A 24,662-nucleotide genomic window follows, 5' to 3' on the forward strand; every position below is an offset into this window, starting at 1 on the left:
ATTCTTACTTACCCAGGATATCTTTCAATTGTAAACACCACACCCGGCCAATACAAGTATTAAAAGAACTGGCCGGGTGCAGTGGCTCACTGCTGTAATCCCAGCACTTTGAGTGGCCAGGGCGGGTGGATCACTTGAGGTCAGGAATTCGAGACCAGCCTGGCCAATATGGCAAAACCCTGTCTCTACTAAAAATACCCATATTAGCTAGTTATGGTGGCGTGTGCTTGTAATCCCAGCAACTCAGGAGACTGAGGCTGGAGGATCGCTTGAACCTGGGAGGTGGAGGTTGCAGTGAGCTGAGATGGCGCCACTGCACTCCAGCCTGGGTGACAGAGTGAGACTCTATCTCAGAATAATAATAATAATAATAATAATAATTTTTACTTAAAAGTATGTATTCGTTTGTATTACCGTAACAATGCAGCAACGAGGAGCATTCCAAAACTCAGGGGTTTAACACAATAGATATTTATTGCTGCTGATGCCTTTGTGAGTCTGCTGCAGTTTGGCTGACATGGGCTGGGCTGGGCTGCAGGCTCTGCAGCAGGCTGGGCAGCTGGAGTGCTCTGTTTCACTGCAGGGCAACCTCCTCTCCATCATGGGCTCTGCTAGGACATGCTCTTCTCACAGTGATGGCTGCAGGACAAGAGGGCAAGGCTGCGGCTGGAGATGACACACAGTCACTGGCAGAGCTCAAAGTGGGACAAAGAGGTATATTCTTCCCACACTGAGCTCATGACAAGGATGTGGAGGCAGAGAAGAGGTAAGAATTGGAGGCTTCAATCCAATCCACCACAGGGAAAGTCGAGGCTGACCTTCACCGCCTGGGTTTCGAAGTCTTCCATTGTCTGGCCTCGCCGCATCCATCCAACTCAAACGCCTCCCTTGGGGACTTCAGGTTGTCACAGATCTTGGGAATCTTACAGAAGTCGGACAGGACTGGGCAGTTCCAGCCAGTGAGCAATGTTCCAAGAGTAGGTCCGGTTTTGCCTGGTCTCTGCTTTCCCACCAAATGAGGAAGAGGGAGGAATTTTCTGGGCCCACTTGTTATTGGTAGTTTTTACAAAATAAACAAATGTTAAACAATTTCTCCTCTAGGAAATAAACTGAGCCAGGGATTCTCTTTGTGATTTTTTTTTTTCTTTTTTGGCTCTTTGGGGAAAAATAGCTCTAGGAATTATTTTCTCTATAAACAATGGCAACAGTTTATTTTTGTTGGCTTGACTTGGATCCTCCCCCACTTCCTTTTTTTGGATTGAGAGGTTGGCTACAGAAATGAGAAAGAAATACTTTTTTATTCTTTTTTTGTGTGTGGTTTCTCTGGCTGGAAAATAAAAGCTCTGCATTCTTTCTGTATTCAGTGCACTTCAAAGTCATAAAAATTTGGATAAAGTACATCAGGGTTATGGGTGTTCTAGATTTCAGTCTTTTTATAACTTCCTCCTATTTCACATTCGTTTCACCTCAGGTTAAAGGAACGCTTTTGAAAAGTATGATTTGATCCTAGCAATGGATGCAGCAAAAATACTGGGGTCAATAAGTTAAATTAAAAGGCTTTTTATAAAGAAGAAGAAGAAAAAGAAGAAGCAAAAACTATATTTTGCAAACTTTAAGCTTAAGACTGCATGACAGTGGAAGAATTTCCCAGCTATATTCTTATAAAGAATATATGCTGTGAAAATATTTTTCAAAGTTTACCAGAGCAAAAAAGTTTGAATTAAAGGAAACTAACTTCATAAACCTCTGAACTTGTTTTCCCAGCTTACGTAGGCACTTCCTGTAGATTTGTTTTTAGTATCTTTCTATATATATTTGGTTTCTTTTCTTTCCCACAAACATCTGAATATTCTCACGTGTATGGGTTTTACAGTATTACCTAAATATATGTTTCAATGATATATTGAGGAGAGAAAAGCAAGTTTCAAAACTGTATGTATAGGTGATGTTACTTTTGCTAAGAACTATATATGTGTGTTTATCTATCTACCCATCACCTATCTTTCTAGAGATATATAAATGCACTAGTATAAAAATACGCAAGACGGCCAGACGCGGTGGGTCACGCCTGTAATCCCAGCACTTTGGGAGGCCGAGGCGGGCAGATCACGAGGTCAGGAGATCGAGACCATCCTGGCTAACATGGTAAAACCCCATCTTTACTAAAAATAAAAAAAAAACCAATTAGCTGGGCGTGATGGTGGGTGCCTGTAGTCCCAGCTACTTGGGAGGCTGAGGCAGGAGAATGGCATGAACCCGGGAGGTGCAGCTTGCAGTGAGCCGAGATTGTACCACTGCACTCTAGCCTGGGCAACAAATCTAGACTCCATCTCAAAAAAAAAAAAAAAAAAAGAGCAAGACGTGACTATAAGGAAGACAGAATATGAAGTTACCTTCAGGTGTTGGTTTTGTTTGTTTGTTTGAGATGGAGTCTTGCTCTGTTGCCCAGGCTGGAGTGCAGTGGTATGATCTCCACTCACGGCAGCCTCTGCCTCCCAGGTTCAAGTGATTCTCCTGCCTCAGCCTCCCACGTAGCTGGGATTACAGGCATCCACCACCCCAGCTGGCTAATTTTTGTATTTTTAGTAGATATGGGGTTTCACCATGTTGGCCAGGCTGGTCTTGAACTCCTGACCTTAGGTGATCCACCCGCCTCTGCCCCCCAAAGTGCTGAGATTACAGGTGTAAGCCACTGCGCCCAGCCCCACGTGTTGTTTTAGTTCATTTTCTGGTGCTATACCAGAATACCACAAACAAATATTAATTTACAAAGAAAATAAATGCATTCCTCACAGTTCTGGAGGCTGAGAAGTCCAAGAACATGGTGCCAGCAACTGGTGACAGACTTTGTGCTGCATCCTAACATGGCAGAAGGGCAAGTGAGTGTGTGAGACTGAGAGGAAATGGGGGCTGAACTTCATCTTTTTTTTTTTTTTTTTTGAGATGGTGTCTTACTCTGTCACCCAGTCCAGAGTCAGTGGTTCACTGCATCTTGATCTCCCAGACTCAGGTGATCCTGCCACCTCAGCCCCCTGATTAACTGGGACTATTAAGCGTGTACCATCCTGCCTGGCTAATTTTAAAAAAATTTTTGTAGAGACGAGCTCTCACTATGTTGCCCAGGCTGGTCTCGAATTCCTGAGCTCAAATGATCCTCCTACTTTGGCCTCCCGAAGTGCTACGATTACAGGTGTGAGCCACCGTGCCTAGCTGAACTCCATCCTTTCATCAGGGGCCTACTCCTGCAATAACAGACCCACTCCTGTGATAATGGCATTAATCCGTGCATGAAGGCAGAGACCTCATGACCTAATCATCTCCTAACGGTCCCACCTCTTAATACCATCACAATGGCAATGAAATTTAACTACGAGTTTTGAAGGGTGCATTCAAACCATAGCAGGTGTTAGCTTTCTCCCTACGTACTTACCTATTTTGCATGTTTCAATTTGTCTATGATAAACATATTATTACTCATAATACTAAATGGGATTTCTTTTTAATAGAAGAAATAGATGTTGAACAGTTTGGTCTTTTTTTCCTGAGAAATTGTAAAACTTCTCTAAGTCTAAGGAAACTAATAACCAAATCTCCATGTGGGGCCTTGTTTGAATGCTGGAAATCATACGGCTGGCAATATCGTTTTCACTAGGCAGAAAAGTAGAATGAAGAAAGGTGAGAAAGCATGAGTTTAGATGCCAGTGAATGCCTTCTTCCTGAGGCTGGCACTAATGAATCCTCAGAGTAGAAGGACAGTATAGACATCTAGAGGTATCTGAGTCTGGAGTTCGTGTAACAGATTTTATCTGCAACTTACACATGGAAGCAGTCAAAAGACTTTCAAGGTTCAGGCAGATCCTGCTAAAGGAGATATTAACTTATATGCTTAGAAGTGTTTTCTTGTGAAGATACTTTGAAAAATTCATTGCGATATGATGGATAAGATTAAATACTAGCAATATTATAAATCCCAGCACTTTGGGAGGCCAAAGTGGGAGGATCATTTGAGGCCAGGAGTTGAAGACCACCCTGGGCAACATAGTGAGACCCCAATCTCTACAAAACAAACAAAATTTAGCCAGGTGCGGTGGCATGTGTCTGTAGTCCCAGCTACTCAAGAGGCTTAGATGGGAGGATTGCTTGAGCCAAGGAGTTTAAAGCTGCAGTGAGCTGTGATCTCACCACTGCACCTTGGTCTGGGCAACAATGAGACCCTGTCTCAAAAAAAAGTAAGAAATGCTAGCAATATGCCTAGGTTTAGATTTTGTCGTATAGCTTTTTTTTTTTTTTTTTTCCAAAGAGATAAGGTATCGTAATGTTGCTCGGGCTGGACTTAAGTTCCTGGGCTCAAGTGATTCTCCCACCTCAGCCTCCTAAGCAGCTGGGAATACAGATGCATGCCACCATGCCTGGCTGACATTTTATTTCTTATAAATCCAAGAGAATTACAGATCTAATTTAGATTAATCTCTATTTGGTTTTCCATATGTTGTCTACCAAAATTCATATATCTGAGAACATTTCACTGGAGCAATTATGATAGTTTATAAATGAGACAATCCCACAAACATTTTCAAGAACTTACTATATATGAGCCCCTGTACCTGTTGCTGTGAATGCAGAGATGAATGAAGAAATGGACTTTGCCTTCCAAGGTTCACCTTATCACAGAGACAAATTTAAGGTTTGCTTTGTTCTTTTACTTAAATAAGTCTTAGAACAACAAATAAAAACAAGGAAGGATGCACTAGAGAATCTCAGCCACATCAACAATTATGAGGCTCCTTTGTTGGGTGGACCATTTTGCAATCCTGGATCAAGGTAGTTTATGCCATTGTGGGCCGTGATGCAAAGGTTTAGCGAACGGGGATTAAGCAACAGCTCAGAGCAATTAGATCACATGAAGTCGCAAATGTCTACCTTATCAGGATAAATCCAAGTTTGGCTCCTGTTGCTAAAAGAAAAAAATAAAAAGCAATGCACATATTACTTACAAGCAAACCTGGGGGCATGCCATCTATTATCAGCAATAAACAGATTTGATTCTTTTCTAAATGAGATTGTCAGGGCCCAGGGGATTTGTCAGCGTCCCGATAATCCTCAAATCATCTGCCTGCCCTACCATGGTCATAAGAAATTGTTGGTAATAAGGCTGGTTAACAATCTTCTTGTCTGGTGCATTAAAGATAATTCCACACAACCCAGAGGGTCTTAGCCAAACAGCCTTCTTTATATGGTTCAACATTACGTGTGTTACCAAGCATCACCTCTGCAAAGGCTGCCAGCTCTCTGTCAACTGTGCAAGTCATTGGGCCCACCACCCTGTGCAAAACACAGGCTGGACTTGGGGAGTTTTTAATCCAGTATGGGATATGGAACCAACATAAAAACTCAGTGGCCACAAAGATGCACCAGGGGCTCTGGGTCAGGTCCAGCTAATGACGCACAGCTTCAGGTAGGAAAGACTGAAGTTTCTTTTTTCTTCCTTTCACTTTACTCATCATGGTGTTCAAAATTTGGCATTTTGAATAAGTAATATATGAAGTAGCTAAACAAATTTTAAATGACAAAAAAGGATATTTAAAAAATCTTCTTCCTCTCCCTTTCTTCTCTTGCTTTATTCCCACTTCCCTGACAGATAATCTCTGTCATCAGCACTATTTTATCCTTTCAGAGTTAAAAAAAAAAAAAAGATAAATATAGGCAAATATGAACGAGCCTTGAAGACATTATGCTAAGTAAAATAAACCAGTTACAAAAGGACAAATATAGCCCAGTTACATTAGATTCCTACAGCAGTCAAATTCACAAAACAGAAAGTGGAACGGGGGTTGCCAGGGCCTGCAGGGAGTGGGAATGGGGAACTCATGGTTAATGGGGACAGAATTTCAGTCTGAGATGATGAAAAAGTTCCGGAGATGGAGAATGATGATGTTGATGGCTCAACAATGTGAATGTACTCAATGTCATAGAACTACACATCTAAAATGTTAAAAATGGTCTATTTTGTTATGTATGTTTACCACTATAAAAAAATAAAACAGGCCAGGCACGGTGGCTCATGCCTGTAATCCCAGCACTTTGGGAGGCTGAGGCAGGTGGATCACCTGAGGTCAGGAGTTCAAGACCAGCCTGACCAATTTGGTGAAATCCCGTCTCTACTAAAAATACAAAAAATTAGCTGGGCATGGTGGCAGGTGCCTGTAATCCCAGCTACTCAGGAGGCTGAGGCAGGAGAATTGTTTGAACCCAGGAGGTGGATGTTGCAGTGAGCCGAGATTGCGCCACTGCACTCCAGCCTGGGCGACAGAGTGAGACTCTGTCTCAAAAAAAAAAAAAAGTGATGCCATGAGTCACCTTGCACATAAATTCTTTCCTATGTTATGATTATTTCTTTTTCAAAGGGCTGCCTAGTAGTGGCTGATGTGGTTTGGCCCTGTGTCCCTATCCAAATCTCATCTCAAACTGTAATCCCCATGTGTCAAGGGAGGAACCTGGTGGGAAAAGTGCTGGTTTCCCCCATGTCGTCTTCGTGATAGTGAGGGAGTTCTCACGAGATCTGATGGTTTTAAAAGTGGCACTTTCCCTTGTGCTTTCTCTCTCCTGCCGCCTTGTGAAGAAGGTGCCTGTTTCCCTTTCACCTTCCGCCATGATTACAAGTTTCCTGAGGCCTTCCCAGCCATATGGAACTGTGAGTCAATTAAACCTCTTTTGTTTGTAAATTACCCAGTCTCAGGTAGCATCTTTATAGCAGTGTGAAAACAGACTAACACAGTGGCCAAGACAGGGGCCTCTCCCATTGACCTGTAAGGCTAAAACCAAGATTCTTTTTTTTTTTTTTTTTTTGAGACAGAGTCTCACTCTGTCACCCAGGCTGGAGTGCAGTGGTGCAATCTCAGCTGACTGCAAGCTCTGCCTACCGGGTTCATGTGATTCTCCCATCTCAGCCTCCCAAGTAGCTGGGATTAAAGGTGCCTGCCACCACATCTGGCTAATTTTTTTGTATTTTCAGTAGAGACGGGGTTTCACCATGTTAGCCAGGATGATCTCAATCTCCTGACCTCATGATCCGTCTGCCTTGGCCTCCCAAAGTGCTGGGATTACAGGTGTGAGCCACCGTGCCTTGTCAAAACCCAAGATTCTTAATAGATTTTTATAATGGCCCCACACCCTCTTTTATTTCCCCAATACTTGAATTGCAAAAAGACAGACAAGGGCTAATTTCTAAACCTGGATAGAATTCCTGTGCCCACCCCCCATACTTATATGTCTCCTTTTAATTTATTTTTCTTTTATTTATTTTTTCAGTTCATCCTTCACATGTCAACAGGTTTCCTTTTTAATTGCCTCTTGACACTCACAACTAACAAACCAAGATGGCTTGCTTTTGTTTTGCTAATCTCATCATTTAAAACTGCATATGGATTGCAATCATTTATTTCTTCTGAGAGGTAGCCCAAAGTGTTGCTGAATAATTTCTTGCATTTTTATCACTAGTCAACGTCTCAGTCATTCATTCAACCTATACTTATTTAGTACCTACTGAGTCTCAGGCCTCAATTGAGGCATTGAAATACAGTAGCAAACTCAGTTCCCACCCTTATGGAAGTAACAGATCACAAGCAAATGAAATGACAGTAATGGCAAGCAATAAACATAAATATGTATTAATAGTACAATTTCAGGCAGTGATAATGCTCTGCATCCCTACTTAAACAATTCAGGGCAGAGAATCCTTTTATTTGTATATATTTTTTTAAAAATTATTTACCATTTATTTTAGGTTTAGGGGTTCATGTGCAGGTTTGTTATATAGGTAAATTTGTGTCATGGGAGTTTTCTGAACAGGTTATTTCATCACCCAGGTATTAAGCCTAGCACACATTATTTTTCCTGACCCTCTCTCTCCTGCCACCCTCCACCCTCAAGTAGGCCTCAGCATCTGTTGTCCCACTCTGTGTGCCCATGAGTTCTCACCATTTAGTGCCCACTTATAAGTGAGAATATGCAGTGTTTGGTTTTCAGTTTGTGTGTTAGTTTGTTAAGGATAATGGCCTTCAGCTCCATCCATCTTCCTGCAAAGGACGTGATCTCATGCTTTTTTTTTTTTTTTTAATCTCTTTTTTTTTTGAGACGGAGTTTCGCTCTTGTTGCCCAAGCTGGAGTGCAATGGTGTGATCTCGGCTCACTGCAACCTCCGCCTCCTGGGTTCAAGTGATTCTCCTGCCTCAGCCTCCTGAGTAGCTGGGATTACAGGCACCTGCCACCACACCCAGCTAATGTTTTGTATTTTTAGTAGAGATGGGGTTTCACCATGTTAGCCAGGCTGGTCTCGAACTCCTGACCTCAAGTTATCCACCCGCCTCAGCCTCCCAGAATGCTGGGATTACAGGTGTGAGCCACCATCCCTGCCAATCTCATTCTCTTTTATGGCTGCATAATATTTCATGGTGTATATGCACCACATTTTTGCTATCCAGTCTACCACTGATGGGCATTTAGGTTGATTCCATATCTTTGGTATTGTGAATAGTGCTGCAGTGAACATACATGTGCATGTGTCTTTATGATAGAATGATTTACATTCCTTTGGGTATATACCCAGTCATGGGATTGCTAGGTTGAATTGTATTTCTGTTTTTAGGTCTCTGAGGAATCACCACACTGTCATCTACAGGCTGAACTAATTTACACTCCCACCAACAGTGTATAAGCATTCCATTTTCTTCTCAACCTCGCCAGCATCTGCTATTTTTTGACTTTTTTTTTTTTTTTTGAGACGGAGTCTCGCTCTGTCGCCCAGGCTGGAGTGCAGTGGCCGCATCTCAGCTCACTGCAAGCTCCGCCTCCCGGGTTTACGCCATTCTCCTGCCTCAGCCTCCCGAGTAGCTGGGACTACAGGCGCCCGCCAATTCGCCCGGCTAGTTTTTTTGTATTTTTTAGTAGAGACGGGGTTTCACTGTGTTAGCCAGGATAGTCTCAATCTCCTGACCTCGTGATCCGCCCGTCTCGGCCTCCCAAAGTGCTGGGATTACAGGCATGAGCCACCGCGCCCGGCGACTTTTTAACAATAGCCATTTTTTGTGAGGCGGGGGACAGGGTCTCGCTCTCTCACCCAGTCTGGAATGCAGTGACACGATCTCGGCTCACTGAAACCTCCGCCTCCCAGGTTCAAGTGATTCTCCTGCCTCAGCCTCCCTAGTAGCTGGGATTATAGGTGCGCACCCCCATGCCCAGCTAATTTTTGTATTTTTAGTAGAGACGGGGTTTGACCATGTTGGCTGGTCTGGAACTCCTGACTTCAAGTGATCCACACACCTCGGCCTTCTGAAGTGTTGGGATTACCGGCGTGAGCCACCGCGCCCGGCCAATAATAGCCATTCTGACTGGTATGAGATGATATCTCACTGTGGTTTTGTTTTGCATTTCTCTAACAATCAGTGACGCTAAGCTTTTATTTCATATGATTGCTGGCTGCATATATGTCTTCTTTTGAAAAGTATCTGTTCATGTTCTATGCCCACTTTTTAATGGGGTTGTTAATTTGTTTCTTGTAAATTTGTTTAATTTTCTTATAGATACTTGATATCAGGCCTTTGTCAATGCAGAGTTTCTAGAATTTTTCTCCCATCTATAGATTGTCCGATCACTCTCTTAATAGTTTCCCTTGCTATGCAGAAGCTCTTTAGTTTAATTAAATCCCACTTGTCAATTTTTGCTTTTGCTGCAAATGCTTTTGGTGTCTTCCCCATGAAATCTTTGCCTGTTCCTATGTCCAGAATGGTACTGCCTAGGTTGTCTTCCAGGGTTTTTATAGTTTGGGGTTTTACATTTAAGTCTTTAATGGAGAACCCTTTTAAAACAGCACACAGATAAGGGGTTCCAAGTCCATCTAGAAAAATTACGGAAGCTACTGTCTTTAGAAACTCTTGTACTCATCAAGAAAGCTCTGGTCAAAGCAAAAACCTGTTGGTTCCGCCATACATCAACAGAGGGATTTGTGGTCATTTAAACCATAGACTGTCACTTTGAACTTACAAATAGCCTTAAAAGCAGTCTTTCCGCCGGGCGCGGTGGCTCACGCCTGTAATCCCAGCACTTTGGGAGGCGGAGGAGGGCGGATCACGAGGTCAGGAGATCGAGACCACAGTGAAACTCCGTCTCTACTAAAAATACAAAAAATTAGCAGGGCGCGGTTGCGGGCGCCTGTAGTCCCAGCTACTTGGGAGGCTGAGACAGGAGAATGGCGTGAATCCGGGAGGCGGAGCTTGCAGTGAGCCGGGATGGCACCACTGCACTCCAGCCTGGGGGATAGAGCGAGACTCCGTCTCAAAAAAAAAAAGCAGTCTTTAAATTTTGTTTTTAAATTTTTATAATTTAAAATAGAGACAGGGTTCTGCCATGTGGCCCAGGCTGGTCTTGAACTCCTGGGCTCAAGCAATCTGCCCACCTCGGCATCCCAAAATGCTGGGATTATAGGTGTGAGCCACTGCACCCAGTCCTTTTCTATAATTTCTATCTCTTTATCAATATGAAGAACCTGTGGTTACATTGGGCCCACCCAGATAATCCAGGATAATGTCCCCATCTCAAGATCCTTAACTTCACATCCTTAACTTCATTACACAGAGTAACATATTCACAGGTGCCGGGGATTAGGATGTGGACATTTTTATGGGGCAATCACTCAGTCGACCACACCAGGGAATTAAGAAGCAGCACTGGGGAACAAGATAATGACCAACCCACAAAGTAGGTGAAAAACAACAGGGGAAGTTATGAAAAAAATTAATTTGGCAGAAGATGGCTCAAGATTCAACACTTTGAATTCAACAAATATGTTTTAGGTCTCCGCCTGGTGCCAGGCACTGTTTCAAGTGCTCGGGATATATTGGTGAACAAAACAGGCCAAAACCCTTCCCCCAAAAGTCTTATGTTCAACAGAGACAGCATACATTAAGTACATTCTCCAGTAATTAGAAGCAGATGTGCTATGAAAAAAGGAAGGGGGGATCAGGGACGGGGATCAGGGAAGGGGGATCAGGGAAGGGGGCCCTGGAGAGTCCTGAGGGGTGTGGGGGTAACCATCCACCTGCTGACATTAGGGGGAGCTACAGTACAGCTTTGGGGGCTGAGATCAGAAAAGGATTTAGAGGTCATGAAGACGAACTCCCTTAGTTTAGACAGAGGAAGCTACCGCCTGGAAGGCCACAAGATGGTCGTTAGTTATTCTGTATTTGGCCTAAATTTGAGAGACAGTCCCCTCCTCTCTCCCCAAGGAGGCCAGACAGAGTCATCAGTGTTATCAAAGGCGGCTCTGCCAGGAGGTGAGGCTAGGAGGGTTTTGTATCATAGCAGCAGGAGGGATGGATGATCTCAGAGTGGAGTTCTATCTGTGCCACTGTTTAAAAATCATTCCACAGAACTTCTAATATGCCTCTTTCTAAGTGCAGTATTCTGATGTCTTAAATCAGTGACACCGGTCCTGCTCAGCCTTTGAGACTCAACTTTGGTGAAAATAACCTGTATCGGCCAGACACCAAAAGGAAGGAAAAACCGGCTTCTGATAAAGAGCCTTTGGTGTTGATCACGAAAGAAGAATCCAGCTTCATTTTCCTAATCGTTCCTGCTCCTTGCGACGTGAAAGTTATTTACATGTTACGGTAAACCATAGGTTGATTAGATATTTTCGTCCAATATCTCCTTGGATGTGCCTATTTGCCAAAAAATGAGCCAATACAAAACCCAAATATTTCTAAGACTAACAGTGAGAGTTATTTACTTACTCACTATCACAATTACAATTACAAGATCATCAGAGTTACAAGACCACGTGGTGAAAATGTAACTCATTTCTTCAGGGGACCTGTATTTGTTGAGAGCCACATTGGCTAAAATTTGAGCATTCAGGTCATTGACAGTCTGGCCCCAGACAATCCCTCAGATCCCTGCTGTGTTCTCTCTGCCCCCTCTACTCTTCCTCTAAAGACTTTCACTGATTCAGTCTCCACCACATTCCAGGTCTCCATTCCCTGCTCTGCAAAGCCCCCAGTTCCCTGCCCTCTCACGCAGAAGTAATTGCAGCAGTTCTGTACCCCTTCCCCCATACCACCAGTGGACCCCAGAACCCATCCTTTCCCCATTTATCTGTCTACCTCTTTCACTACACAGATGACTTCTTTGAAAAATTGTTTGAGCAGGCTTAGTGGCTCACGCCTGTAATTCCAGCTCTTCAGGAGGCTCAAGGCAGGAGGATCACCAGAACCCAGGAGTTCGAGGCTTCAGTGAGCTATGATCATGCCACTGTACTCCAGCCTCAGTGACAGAGTGAAACTCCATCTCTAAAATATTAAAAAAACATTTTTTAAAAATTGTGGTTGATGGGGTTCAAGACACACTTCCTCAAAATATGGCACCTTGGTATTTGAAAAACAGCAGAAGCAGGAAGGTCTGTCTGACTTTTCTCCTGCCCTCTCCCTTGAAGCAGGTTATAAGACTTTTTTTTTCTTCAAAGATGGAGTCTGGCTCTGTTACTCAAGCTGGAGTGCAGTGGCACGATCTCGGCTCACTGCAACCTCTGCCTCCTGGGTTCAAGTGATTCTCCTGGCTCAGCCTCCTGAGTAGCTGGCATTACAGGGGTGCACCACCATGCCCAGCTGATTTTTTTGTATTTTTAGTAGAGAGGGGGTTTCGCCATGTTGGCCAGGCTGGTCTTGAACTCCTGACCTCAGGTAATCCGCCTGCCTCAGCCTCCCAAAGTGCTGGGATTACAGGTGTGAGCCACTGCGCCTGATCATTATAAGATTCTCACTGGCTAAGTGCCTCCCCTGCCTTTAGGTGGAGGAAAGGAACACCCTTGTCTGTGAAGACACAGAGAAGAGCCTGAGCAAACATGCCTTGCTAAGTTTCTTCCAGGTTATCACCATTAGATCAGATTCTTTTGCCCTCCAATTACATTTCTCCACAACTGTCCATTCTTCATTAAACCTAAGCATGAAAAAATATACATTTCACTTTTTCCTTGGGTCTTCATTTTCATATGAAGGCTCCCGTGTCATGTAAAATTTACATTAAATACATTCATATGTTTTTCTTTTGTTAGTTTGAATTTTATTACAGGGGCCTCGCCCATAAACCTAGAATGGGTGGGCTAGAAACATCAAACGTCTAGAGCATAAGGGGCTGCTCCCTATCCCTAGTATGCTCCCGCCCCATCCTTCTTTCTCACGTCTCTGCCAAGTGCCTATTCCTCCAGACTGCTCGGCTCAACAGGATAGTGAATCTCGAAATTATTCACCCTACTAAATTTCATATGCTCTCTTAATGCACTTGGAAAATTGGTACTTTTCTTTTCTTTTCAGTTTTGGAGGCTGTGAGTAAAGACAGATTTGACTGCCCTAAAGGAGGAACTCTGGATCCTTTTCTCTATTATATCTGGAAATATGTTGATATGGTTTGGCTGTATCTCCATCCAAAATCTCATCTTGAAATGTAATCCCCATAATCCCCCAAATCCCCACGTGTCAAGGGAGAGACGAGGTGGAGGTCACTGAGTCATGGGGGCAGTTTCCCCCGTGCGGTTCTTGTGATAGTGAGTGAGTTCTCACGAGATCGGAGAACTCACTCAGTGAGTTTGGTAGTTCCTCCTGTGTTCATTCTCCTTCCTGCCACCTTGAGAAGAAAGTGCCTTGCGTCCCCTTCACCTTCCACCATGATTGTAAGTTTCCTGTGGCTTCCCCAGCTATGCTGAACTGTGAGTCAATTAAAGCTCTTTCCTTTATAAATTACCCAGTCTTGGTCAGTTCTTTATAGCAGTGTGGAAACGGACTAATACATGTGTCCTCCAGACACCCACATGCTATGTAAAGTTAATAAAGCTTTTTTTTGACATGTACTAGTATTAGGAAACAGTCGTTAACCTACCTACAGATTAGCAAAATGCATGAGTCAGTAATCTTTTGAAGAAACTCAATAACCCCATACCATTGTTGGTGAGAATGGGCACAGCTACAGTTCCTTCCAGCAGAATCTGAAATTGAACCAATTAGCAAATAAGTCATAGTAGGACCTACTTTAGATCCAAGGCCTTTTAAATAAGGATAACTAGTTATATAGCAATTTTCAACTGTAATGAGGCTGGTAGAACATTTTCATCATATATGTATATAGTTTTGTTTTGTTTTGTTTTTCTGAGATGGAGTCTCGCTCTGTCACCCAGGCTGGAGTGCAGTGGCGCGATCTCAGCTCACTGCAACCTCTGCCTCCCAGGTTCAAGCAATTCTCATGCCTCAGCCTCCTGAGTAGCTGGGAATACAGGTGCCCGCCACCACACCTGGCTAATTTTTATATTTTTAGTAGAGACAGGGTTTCACCATGTTGGCCAGGCTGGTCTTGAACTCCTAACCTCAGGTGATCCACCTGCCTTGCCTCCAAAAGTGCTGGGATTATAGGTGTGAGCCACCATCTTATATGTATAGAATACCTGCCAGGCATGTGTCACTGAGCAGGTGCTGAGGGTACAGCAGCGACAAGAAATATAAGGTCCCTGCTCTCAAAGAAGTTATGGTCTCATCCTACAGAAGGTGTTTCTAAGTTAAGACAACAACAGCCTTTCTCCCAAGGGGGCTGCCCAGCACATCACTAGCCCTGCCCCCTAAATGATAACACTGCATCCCAAACCCCACCTGATAGATGGTTAGTCATCCCATCCCACCCAACCCTCTGAGAACTGCTGGGGAAAGACACAATAAAGAAGTATTAGGTTGTTGCAAAAGTAATTGTGGTTTTTGCCATCACTTTCAATTCTGTAAGTTTTTTGAGAGCAGGGACCTTGTACGTTTTGTCGCTGCTGTGCTCCCAGCACCTAGCTCAGTGACTCATACCTGGCAGGTATTCAATACTTATAAGATGAAATTGTTCTTGCCATTACTTTGAGTGGCAAAAACCACAATTTTTTTACACCAACCTAATAAATTCACAAACTCATATATCGATATGGTGGTGGAGATGACCAGGCACTGTGACAGCCATAGGGGATCTTTAGGTTATTAGCACAGGCCCCTGTGAGGAGGTGGCACGTAGGCTGAAGGTCCTGGAGGATGAGCAGGTGTAGCCATGAGCATTCTGGGGACGAGGAACGGCATGTGTGAAGGCCCCACGGTGGGAGAGAGCCTCGTGGACTTAGAAAACACACACAGAAGACAAGTGGGGCTGGAGATAAATTGGAGAGGCTGGCAGGGGCCAGACCATGTGAGGCTTTAAGGGTCATGGGGAAGAATTCAGATTTTATTCTAAAGCCACCAAAGGGTTTTAAGAAGGGAAGTGATGCAATAACAATAATAATGAGGAATAGTTAACACTACAAAGAACTTGCTTAGATTTTAAGTGTGCGCTCTCTTTCTAGGTATGTGTAAACTCAGTCTATCATGATAACAACCCTATGAGGTGATGAGGTATTTATACCCCATTCTATAGATGAGGAAACAGAGAACTTCAGAAACTTGACCAAAGTCACACAGCAAGTCAACTCTGGAAGTAGGAGCTATGTTATGCTTTTAAAAGGTCAGCTGGGTTGTATGGCAAAGGGGTGATTGTAGGAGGGAAGAATGGGAGCAAGGAGGCTTTGAAATAATCCAGGTAAAGGATGATGATGGCTAGAAGCAGACTTGAGTGAGGCGATTGCAGCACCAGCTTGGGAGGCAAAATTTAAGGAGAAGTCTCAGTAATTAAGATAAGTAGGCCGGGCGCGGTGGCTCAAGCCTGTGGTCCCAGCACTTTGGGAGGCCGAGACGCAGATCACGAGGTCAGGAGATGGAGACGATCCTGGCTAGCACGGTGAAACCCCGTCTCTACTAAAAATACAAAAAACCAGCCGGGCAAGGTGGTGCGCGCCTGTAGTCCCAGCTACTCGGGAGGCTGAGGCAGGAGAATGGCATAAACCCAGGAGGCGGAGCTTGCAGGGAGCTGAGATCCGGCCACTGCACTCCAGCCTGGGCGACAGAACGAGACTCTGTCTCAAAAAAAAAAAAAATTTTGTAGAGACAGCATCTCACTATGTTGCCCAAGCTGGACGTGAACTCCTGGCCACAAGTGATCCCTCTACCTCAGCTCCCAAAGTGCTGCGATTGTAGACATGAGCCACCAAGCATGGCTGAAAAGTAATTACTGAGTGCTTATATTTAGAAAGTAGACCCCGGATGGGTGCAGTGGTTCACATCTGTAATCCCAGCACTTTCGGAGGCCGAGGTAGGTGGACTGCTTGAATCCAGGAGTTTGAGACCAGCCTGGGCAACGTGGGGAAACCTTATCTCTCCAAAAATACAAAAATTAGCCAGACATGGTAGCTCATGCCTGTAAGCTCAGCACTTTGGGAGGCTGAGGTGGATGGATCACTTGAGGCCATGAGTTTGAGACCAGCCTGGCCAACATGGTGAAACCCTATCTCTACTAAAAGTACAAAACAATTAGCTGGGCATGGTGGCACTTGCCTGTAGTCCTAGCTACTCGGGAGGCTGAGGGATGAGAATCGCTTGAGCCTAGGAAGTGGAGGTTACAGTGTGTGAGCCGAGATCGTGCCACTGCGCTCCAGCCTGGGCGACAGAGCAAGACTCTGTCTCAAAAAAAAAAAGAAAAAAAAAAGTAATATTCTAAACTAAAAACCAAGATAATGGAAAAATCCCATTATGAACAAAATATCAAAATTTTAATTAGAGACAGGATTGGTGTTACTGAAATTGCCTTTGCCTCAGTCTTCAGTATGGCTGGGCTGGGCACTGGCTGGGACTAAGCTGGTGACAAGAAAGTGACCAAATTTGAGTAGACAGGAGAGGCCTGAGGTGGAGCAGGCGTGGGAGCTGGGGGAGGGCACCAAGGGGTTGAGCAGTCTCTCCTGTTGGTATCGAATATAACAATAATTCTTAGGCTCAGCAGAAGTTTAGCATCCATGTTCCCAGTCACCTGGACTTTTCCAAATCTTGAAACACACTCTGGCTGAACAGGTTTTTGTTTGTTGAAACGGCCACTTTTTGCATCCAAGAGCACAAGTCAGTTTCCACTGGAAGGTTCTGAGAAATGGTTTCAGGTGTAAGTTTAGAGCATGAATGGAACGGAGTCACAGCTGAAAATGAAATATGCTGAGCGCGAAGGAAAAGACATGGTTAAGGGGTAACACGGGCCCGGGCAGGTGAAGACCGGCAGGTGGAGGCCGGCTGGATCAGGGAAGGTGAAAGAAGAGGCAGGTGCAGGGCCCAGCCTGTTTTAACGCCTCGGCGTTCTCACCGCTGCAGAACGACTGCAGGGGGCAGAATAAAGAGCTGCTGCCAGTTTCCCTGCCCAGAGAGTGCCAACAGCTGTTCTGACCTATTGCAGGCATGTGTGTTCCAGGATGCAACCTTCCTGCATTCTCTTTGACCACTCTAGATTAATTGCTAACCAAGATATGAACGTGGTGGGGCTCACAAAGTGTTAGACGGTATTTTAACAACAAAAACTGCAAAGAAATCCCTAGAAATGTTGGCTCTTCTGGTTGGGAAAACGCAGTCTGTCAACAGTTGCCTCAAAAACTCAGAAGCTCAGGGAGAGTTGGATTCGGTCACCAGAGAGGCCCCTCAAAGAGGAGCCATCCATTCAGATCCTCTGGTCTGTCCCCCATGACAGCGGGGACGAAGGTCCTGAGCCCTGGCCGGGAGGGGCAGGTGACCTCGGGACTGGCCGCGGGGTAGAGCGGCTGCTGGGAGGAAGGCGAGCGTGGCTGGCGGGGCGGGGCGGGGCGAAGACAGAGCGAGGCGGGGACTGGGACGGGGGTGTAGCCGTCGGGGAGTGGAAAGTGGGGTGGGCGTGGCTAAAGGCAAAGGGCGGGGCGCGCGCTTCGGGAAGATGGCGCTACGTCTACTGCGGAGGGCGGCGCGCGGAGCGGCGGCGGCGGCGCTGCTGAGGCTGTGAGTGCATTCCCCGCCTTCCTGGCCCGGCTCGCCGCGGGTGGGCTCACGTTGCAACCCCGCGGGTCGGGCGCGGCCTCCCCAGTCCCTTATGGGAACCCAGCCGGACGGGAGCACCATGCGCCTCCCTCGCGCTGGCTCGACCTCGTCCAAGGTCGCTGCCGCCCGCGCCTCCCTATGGGTGGGCCCTTGTTGCACCCGGAAAATGGGTACACACCTTAGTCGAGTTACCTGGACTCAACCCCAAGGAACAAAACAGCCTGCCTCCCACAAATGGCAAACGTGAACGCGCCAATCTTGATCTCTGAGAGGCGGCTCGCCTGGTGAAGAACACCTGCGGTTCGTTTAACACAGCGGTTCCCAAACGGTTTGGTCTCAGGACCCGTTTACACGTCTAAAAATAATTTGAGGACCCCGAAAGCTTTTGCTTGTATCTATTGATTTTTGTGGTATGAGGAATTAAACCAGAAATTTAAAAAATATTCACTTAATAACAAACCCATTAACTTTTAATACAAATAACACTTTAATGAAAATATTCTCAAAAGTGAGAAGATTGGCTCATGGTTTTTATATTTTTGAAAATTTCTTTGGTTTAATAAAGGACAGCTGGAGTCTCATATCAGCTGTTTTGGAGGAAGTATTTGAAAGAAATGCTTGGCTCATGCAGGTGCATATATTAGTTGGGAAAGGGTAGGACCAAGCAGACCCTCTCAACGGGTCTCAGGGACCCCCTCAGGTGTCTTTGGACGACACTCTGAGAACCGCTGGTCTAGCACTTGCGCATCGCCTAGGTACGTGCACATACATGGTCTCATTTGTTTCCCTTGACCGCCATGTGAAGAAGTTGGGTGTCATGTTTATAAAGATGAAAAACAGGGTCAGAGAGGTTAAGGAATGTCAAAGCTCTATGACCAGTAATGAGAGAGTTTGGTTCAAACACTAAGTCTATGGCTCCTGGTCTGAAACTTCTTTATTTATTTATTTTTATTTTTATTTTTTTGAGACAGAGTCTCGCTCTGTCACCTAGGCTGTAGTGCAGTGGTGCAATCTCGGCTTACTGCAGCCTCCACCTCCACGATTCTCATGCCTCAGCCTCCCGAGTGGCTGGCATTACAGGTGTGCACCACCACCCCCCGCTAATTTTTGTATTTTTAGTAGAGACAGGGGCCATAGTGACTAGGCTATTCTCGAACTCCTGACCTCAAAGGATCCACCCTGCTCAGCCTCCCAAAGGCTGGGATTACAGGTGTGAGCCACTACAGCCAGCCTGGTGGTCTGGAACTTCTTTTTTTTTTTGAGACGGAGTTTAGCTTTTGTCGCCCGGGCGGGAGTGCGATGGCGCCATCTCAGCTGACTGCAACCTCCGCCTCCCGGATTCAAGTGATTCTCCTGCCGCAGCCTCCTGAGTAGCTGGGATTACAGGGCATCCGCCACCACGCCTGGCTAATTTTTGTATTTTTAGTAGAGACGAGGTTTCACCATGTTGGCCAGGCTGGTCTCGAGCTCCTGACCTCAGGTGATCCGCCCGCCTCGGCCTCCCAGAGTGTTGGGATTACAGGCGTGAGCCACCGTGCCCGGCCAGGTCTGAACTTCTTACGTCTTCTTGCATTGTGCCTCTTCAGTCACCCACCTATGGGAGGACCCACCTAATCGTATGCATCCCACTTTCCCATTTCCTCCACTGCCCCTGGCCCTGGCTGTGGGAGTCACTTCTGGCCCCAGAGGAGCAGCTCAGGCAGTGTATCCAGGCTGGTCCAGAAGGGTCCTTTTCTGGCTCCTTTTGAGGGGGCCAGCCTCTGTGGACCGTTCAGTAGCGGGTCCGGTGAGCAAGCACAGTCCCCACGCCAGCACTGGGGGTTAATTCACAGTACTCTTCACCCGCCTTAGCACACTGGCTCCATTCTCGACATGTCTACCTGCTGGATATAGGATTCTTGATTGGTATTTTTTTTTTCCTTTGAGCATTGTAAAGTGTATTATCTCACTGTCTTCTTGCCTCCAGTATTCTAATGAGAATTCAGACTTTAATCTTATTAGGGTTCTATGTAAGTGATGAATCTCTCTCCCTTTTTTTTTTGCTTGTAAGTTTTTCTCTTTGTCTTGGTCTTTTAGTGGTTTTATTGTGATGTGTGTGAATCTGTTTGAGTTTATCCTCTTGGGAGTTTGTTGTGTTTCTTGGATGTGTATACATCAAATTTGGGAAGTTTTTGGCTATTGTTCTCTCAAAAAAGTCTGCTCTCTTATCCCTCTCTTCTCTTTCTGAGGCTCCCATTGTATGTATGTTGGTGTAGTTGATGGAACCCCATAGGTCTTTGAGACTGTTCAGTTTTCTTTCAGTTCCTCAGGCTGGACAATATCAGTTGACCTGTCTTTTTTTTTTTTTTGAGATGGAGTCTCGGTCTGTCACCAGGCTGGAGTTTAGTGGCGCCATCTTGTCTCACTGCAACCTCTGACTCCCTGGTTCAAGCAATTCTCCTGCTCCAGCCTCCCAAGTAGTTGGGATTACAGGCACGTGCCACCACGCCCAGCAATTTTTGTATTTTTAGTAGAGATGGGGTTTCACCATGTTGGCCAGGATGGTCTTGATCTTCTGACCTCGTGATCCGCCTGCCTTGGCCTCCCAAAGTGCTGGGATTACACGTGTGAGCCACTGCGCCTGGCCAACCTGTCTTTAGGTTTGCTGATTCCTCCCTTGTCCAGCTCAAATCATTTTCATTTTAATCCAGAACTTCTTTCTTTTTGGAGACTGAGTCTCATTCTGTCACCAAGGCTGGAGTGCAGTGGTGCTATCTCGGCTCACTACAACCTCTGCCTCCTGGGCTCAAGCCGTCCTGCCACCTCAGCCTCCCACATAGCTGGGACTACAGGTGTGCGCCCCTGCACCTGGCTAACTGTTTATGTTTTTTTGTAGAGCAGGGTTTCGCCATGTTGCTCAGGGTGGTCTTGAACTGGGCTCAAGCAATCTGCCTGCCTCTGTCGTTCATAGTATTGGGATTACAGGCATGAGCCACCATGCCTGGCCCTGTTCTGTACTATCTCTTCATTGATATTCTCTGTGTACTGAAACATCATTCTCATACTTTCCTTTAGTTCTCTTTTTTCTTTCTTTCTCTTAGAGTCTCCAGGCTGGAGTACAGTGGTACAATCATAGCTCACTGCAGCCTGCAGCTCCTGGGCTGCCTCAGCCTCCCCAGTAGCTGGGACTACAGGCACACACCACTATGCCCAGCTAATTTTTAAATTTTTTGAAGAGACAGAGTCTTGCAGTGTTGCCCAGGGTGGTCTTGAACTCCTGGGTTCAAATGATTCTCTTGCCTCGGCCTCCAAAGCAGTGGGATTCTAGGCATGAATGACTGCACCTGGCCTCCTTCAGTTCTTTATGCATAGTTTCCTTTAGTTTTCTGAACATACTTTAGAGAGATGATTTAACTAGGAAGTCCAGCATCTGGACTTCCTCAGGAACAGTTTGTACTGGCTACTTTTCTCCTCTGCGTATGGGTTGTACTTGCTTGTTTCTTTGCATGTCTTGTATATTTCTGTTGAAAACTGGACATTTTAAGTCATATAATGGGGCAACTCTGGAAATCAGATTTCTCCCTTTTCCTGTGGTTTGTTGTTGTTTGCTTAGTGACTTTAATAAACTAATTCTGCATTGTGTTCTTTGTCATGTGTGACCACTGAGGTCTCCGCTTGGTTAGCTTAGCAGTCTAACAATTAGACAAAGATTTCCTTAAATTCCTGGAAGCAGTAAGTCTCCTAGTCTTTGCTGAGGGACTCTGTGTGTGTCAGGACATGTCTTCAACATTCAGCCACAGTTTGCTACTCTGCCCCTGCTTCCACTTCCTTCTTACACAGAGACTGAAGGTTAGCTAGACATGATCTCTTAAGGTCTTTCCTTAGCAGGTATACAGCCTTGCACATGTGTGTGGCCTCCTAGAGTCTCAGGAACATGTCACAACTTTTCAGAGTTCTATACGGATATCGTGTTCTCCATTTTTACCTTTTAAGTGTTTTGGTTAGCTGGTTGTTTGCCCTGTTATCTTCCATCTCAAGTAGCTGTGATGTTAAATAAGTACTTCTGATTGTTTGGACAAATGCCCTGGGAAAATACTGTTCCCACTGTGCAAGCTCTGAGTCAGGTCAAATAAAAACAGTTTTGCAAGTAGGGTCTGTCAAGGAATCACAAGACAGGTCAAATAGTGACATTTTCCAGAAATGGGGCTTTCCCCCGTCTAGTGGCTGCCATGCTGCTGGTTTTCGCTGTGATGGGGGCTGTTGATTTTTAAGTCTACCATAGAGCTGGGGAAAACGGATAGTGTAAACTAAACCCCCACAACAATTGTCGTTCTTCCTGAGATTCATCCATTTTTCTTGAATAAATGATATCTGTATTGCTGCAAGTCTTCAATTTCTAGAATTCTGCAAAAGTTGATTCTGACCATTTTTGCCAATATTCTCATTGATTTTATGGAGGATGGGATTTTCAGAGGTCCTTTTTCTGTAGTTTTCCCTGAAGTCAGCCTGCATGGAGTTTTGATCAAGAATGGATTTGAATTTATAAATTTTTTTATTTGCATCTGTTGTGTTGATCATAACGCTTTTCTTCTTCAGTGTGTTAATTTGGTGAATTACAGTGATTGACTTTTTAAACGTTCAGCTGACCATTGCATTCCTGGAATAAACTCCAGTGATCATAATGTATTGTTTGGATTGCATGTGCTAAAATTTTGTTAACATTATTTGTATCTATGTTCAAAAGGAATATTAGCCTATAGTTTTCTGATATTGCCTTGGTCTGGGTTTGGTGTTAGGATGGTGACGGTCCCAGGATGTGCTGGAGAGTTCCCGCCTCTATTTCCTGGAACATTTGTGTAAATTTGGTAAGATTTTGCCTCTATATGTTTGCACCTGCAGTTTTCTTTGTGGAAAAAGTGTTAAACTACAAATTTAGTTTCTTTCATAGACATATTGCTATTCAGATTGTCTAGTTCTTCTTGAGTAAGCTTTGGTAGTTTGTATCTTTGAAGGACTATGTACATTTCATCTAAGTTGTCACATCACGTGCCTGGAGTTGTTCATGCTGAGTCCTTATCGTTTTTCTTACAGCCCTACAAAGGTATATACCACACAATTCACCTTTGTGAGTGTATGATTAAGTAATTTCTAATAAGTTTATAGGCCCATCACTACAATCCGGTTTTAGGCCCCCATCCAAATTTCTATCACCCCCCCAATCTTGAGTCCATTTGCAATTAATTCTTACCCCTGCCTCTAGTCTGTCATCTCCTTACTGTTTGTGTCATCTGTAGTGATGTGTCCTCTTTCATCCCTGATATTTGTAATTCTTTTTTCTCTGTTTTTTATTTCATCAGTCTGGCTCGAGTTGTATTGCTCTTCTTAAAGAACCATCTTTTATCGATTTTTCTCTATTTTTTTTTTTCTGTTTTCTGTTTCATTGATTTCAGTCTCATCTTTATTATTTCCTACCTTCAGCTTACTTTGGGTTTAATTTGCCCTTTAGTTTTTTAAGGTGGAAATTTAAATTATTAATTTTAGACCTTTCTACTTTTTTTTTGAGACAAGGTCTCGCTCTGTCACCCAGGCTGGAGTGCAATGATGCAATCTTGGCTCACTGCAGCCTCCACATTCTAGGCTCAAACAATCCTCCTGCCTCAGCCTCCCAAGTAGCTGAGACTACAGGCATTAGCTACCATGTCTGGCTAATTTTTGTATTTTTGGAGAGATAAGGTTTCCCCACGTTGCCCAGGCTGGTCTCAAACTCCTGGATTCAAGCAGTCCACCTACCTCGGCCTCCGAAAGTGCTGGGATTACAGATGTGAACCACTGCACCCATCCGGGGTCTACTTTCTAAATATAAGCACTCAGTAATTACTTTTCAGCCATGCTTGGTGGCTCATGTCTACAATCGCAGCACTTTGGGAGCTGAGGTAGAGGGATCACTTGTGGCCAGGAGTTCACGTCCAGCTTGGGCAACATAGTGAGATGCTGTCTCTACAAAATTTTTTTTTTTTTTGAGACAGAGTCTCGTTCTGTCGCCCAGGCTGGAGTGCAGTGGCCGGATCTCAGCTCCCTGCAAGCTCCGCCTCCTGGGTTTATGCCATTCTCCTGCCTCAGCCTCCCGAGTAGCTGGGACTACAGGCGCGCACCACCTTGCCCGGCTGGTTTTTTGTATTTTTAGTAGAGACGGGGTTTCACCGTGCTAGCCAGGATCGTCTCCATCTCCTGACCTCGTGATCTGCGTCTCGGCCTCCCAAAGTGCTGGGATTACAGGCTTGAGCCACCGCGCCCGGCCAAAAATTTTTAAAAAATTAGCTGGATGTGGTGGCTTGTGCCTGTGATCCTAGCCACTTGGGATGCTGAGGTGGGAGGATTCCTTGAGCCTGGGGATTTGGGGTTCCAGTGAGCTGTGATCATACTGCTGCAGTCCAGCCTGGGTGACAGAGCAAGGCTCTATTAAAAATAGTAGTAATAATAATAATAATAATAATAAAATTTCCTCTAAGGATTGTTTTAATTCCCTCTAGCAGATTTTGCAAGATTTCTGGTACCTGTCATCTCTTTTAATGTCTTATGTTGATACTCTGTTTTCTGAAGTGTTCAGTAGTAAGACTCCAAAAGAAAAAGGGCTCCCTGGCTGTGTGTGTTCAGTGGTAGCAGCCAAGGAATGTGCCAGGAAGGTACTTCACATTTTGCAGTGCCATG

The 24,662-nt window shown here is 45.0% G+C and overlaps 2 protein-coding genes across 2 annotated transcripts in view; both read left to right on the forward strand.

Annotated features, from left to right (window-relative positions):
* TM9SF2 (transmembrane 9 superfamily member 2) overlaps window positions 1-4,959 on the forward strand; it is a 102,624-nt gene extending 97,665 nt beyond the window's left edge. The window contains exon 18 of the mRNA XM_011933830.1: window positions 4,929-4,959. The gene's annotated coding sequence lies outside the window, so the exon portion shown is untranslated. The remainder of the gene's footprint in view (window positions 1-4,928) is intronic.
* A 12,915-nt stretch (window positions 4,960-17,874) lies between these two features.
* CLYBL (citrate lyase beta like) overlaps window positions 17,875-24,662 on the forward strand; it is a 325,078-nt gene continuing 318,290 nt past the window's right edge. Inside the window, exon 1 of the mRNA XM_011933831.1 lies at window positions 17,875-17,936. Coding sequence (XP_011789221.1) covers window positions 17,875-17,936 — 62 coding nt within the window. The remainder of the gene's footprint in view (window positions 17,937-24,662) is intronic.

The sequence above is a fragment of the Colobus angolensis genome, unplaced genomic scaffold (genome assembly GCF_000951035.1).
Source record: "Colobus angolensis palliatus isolate OR3802 unplaced genomic scaffold, Cang.pa_1.0 Scaffold13, whole genome shotgun sequence".
Lineage (NCBI taxonomy): Eukaryota > Metazoa > Chordata > Mammalia > Primates > Cercopithecidae > Colobus > Colobus angolensis.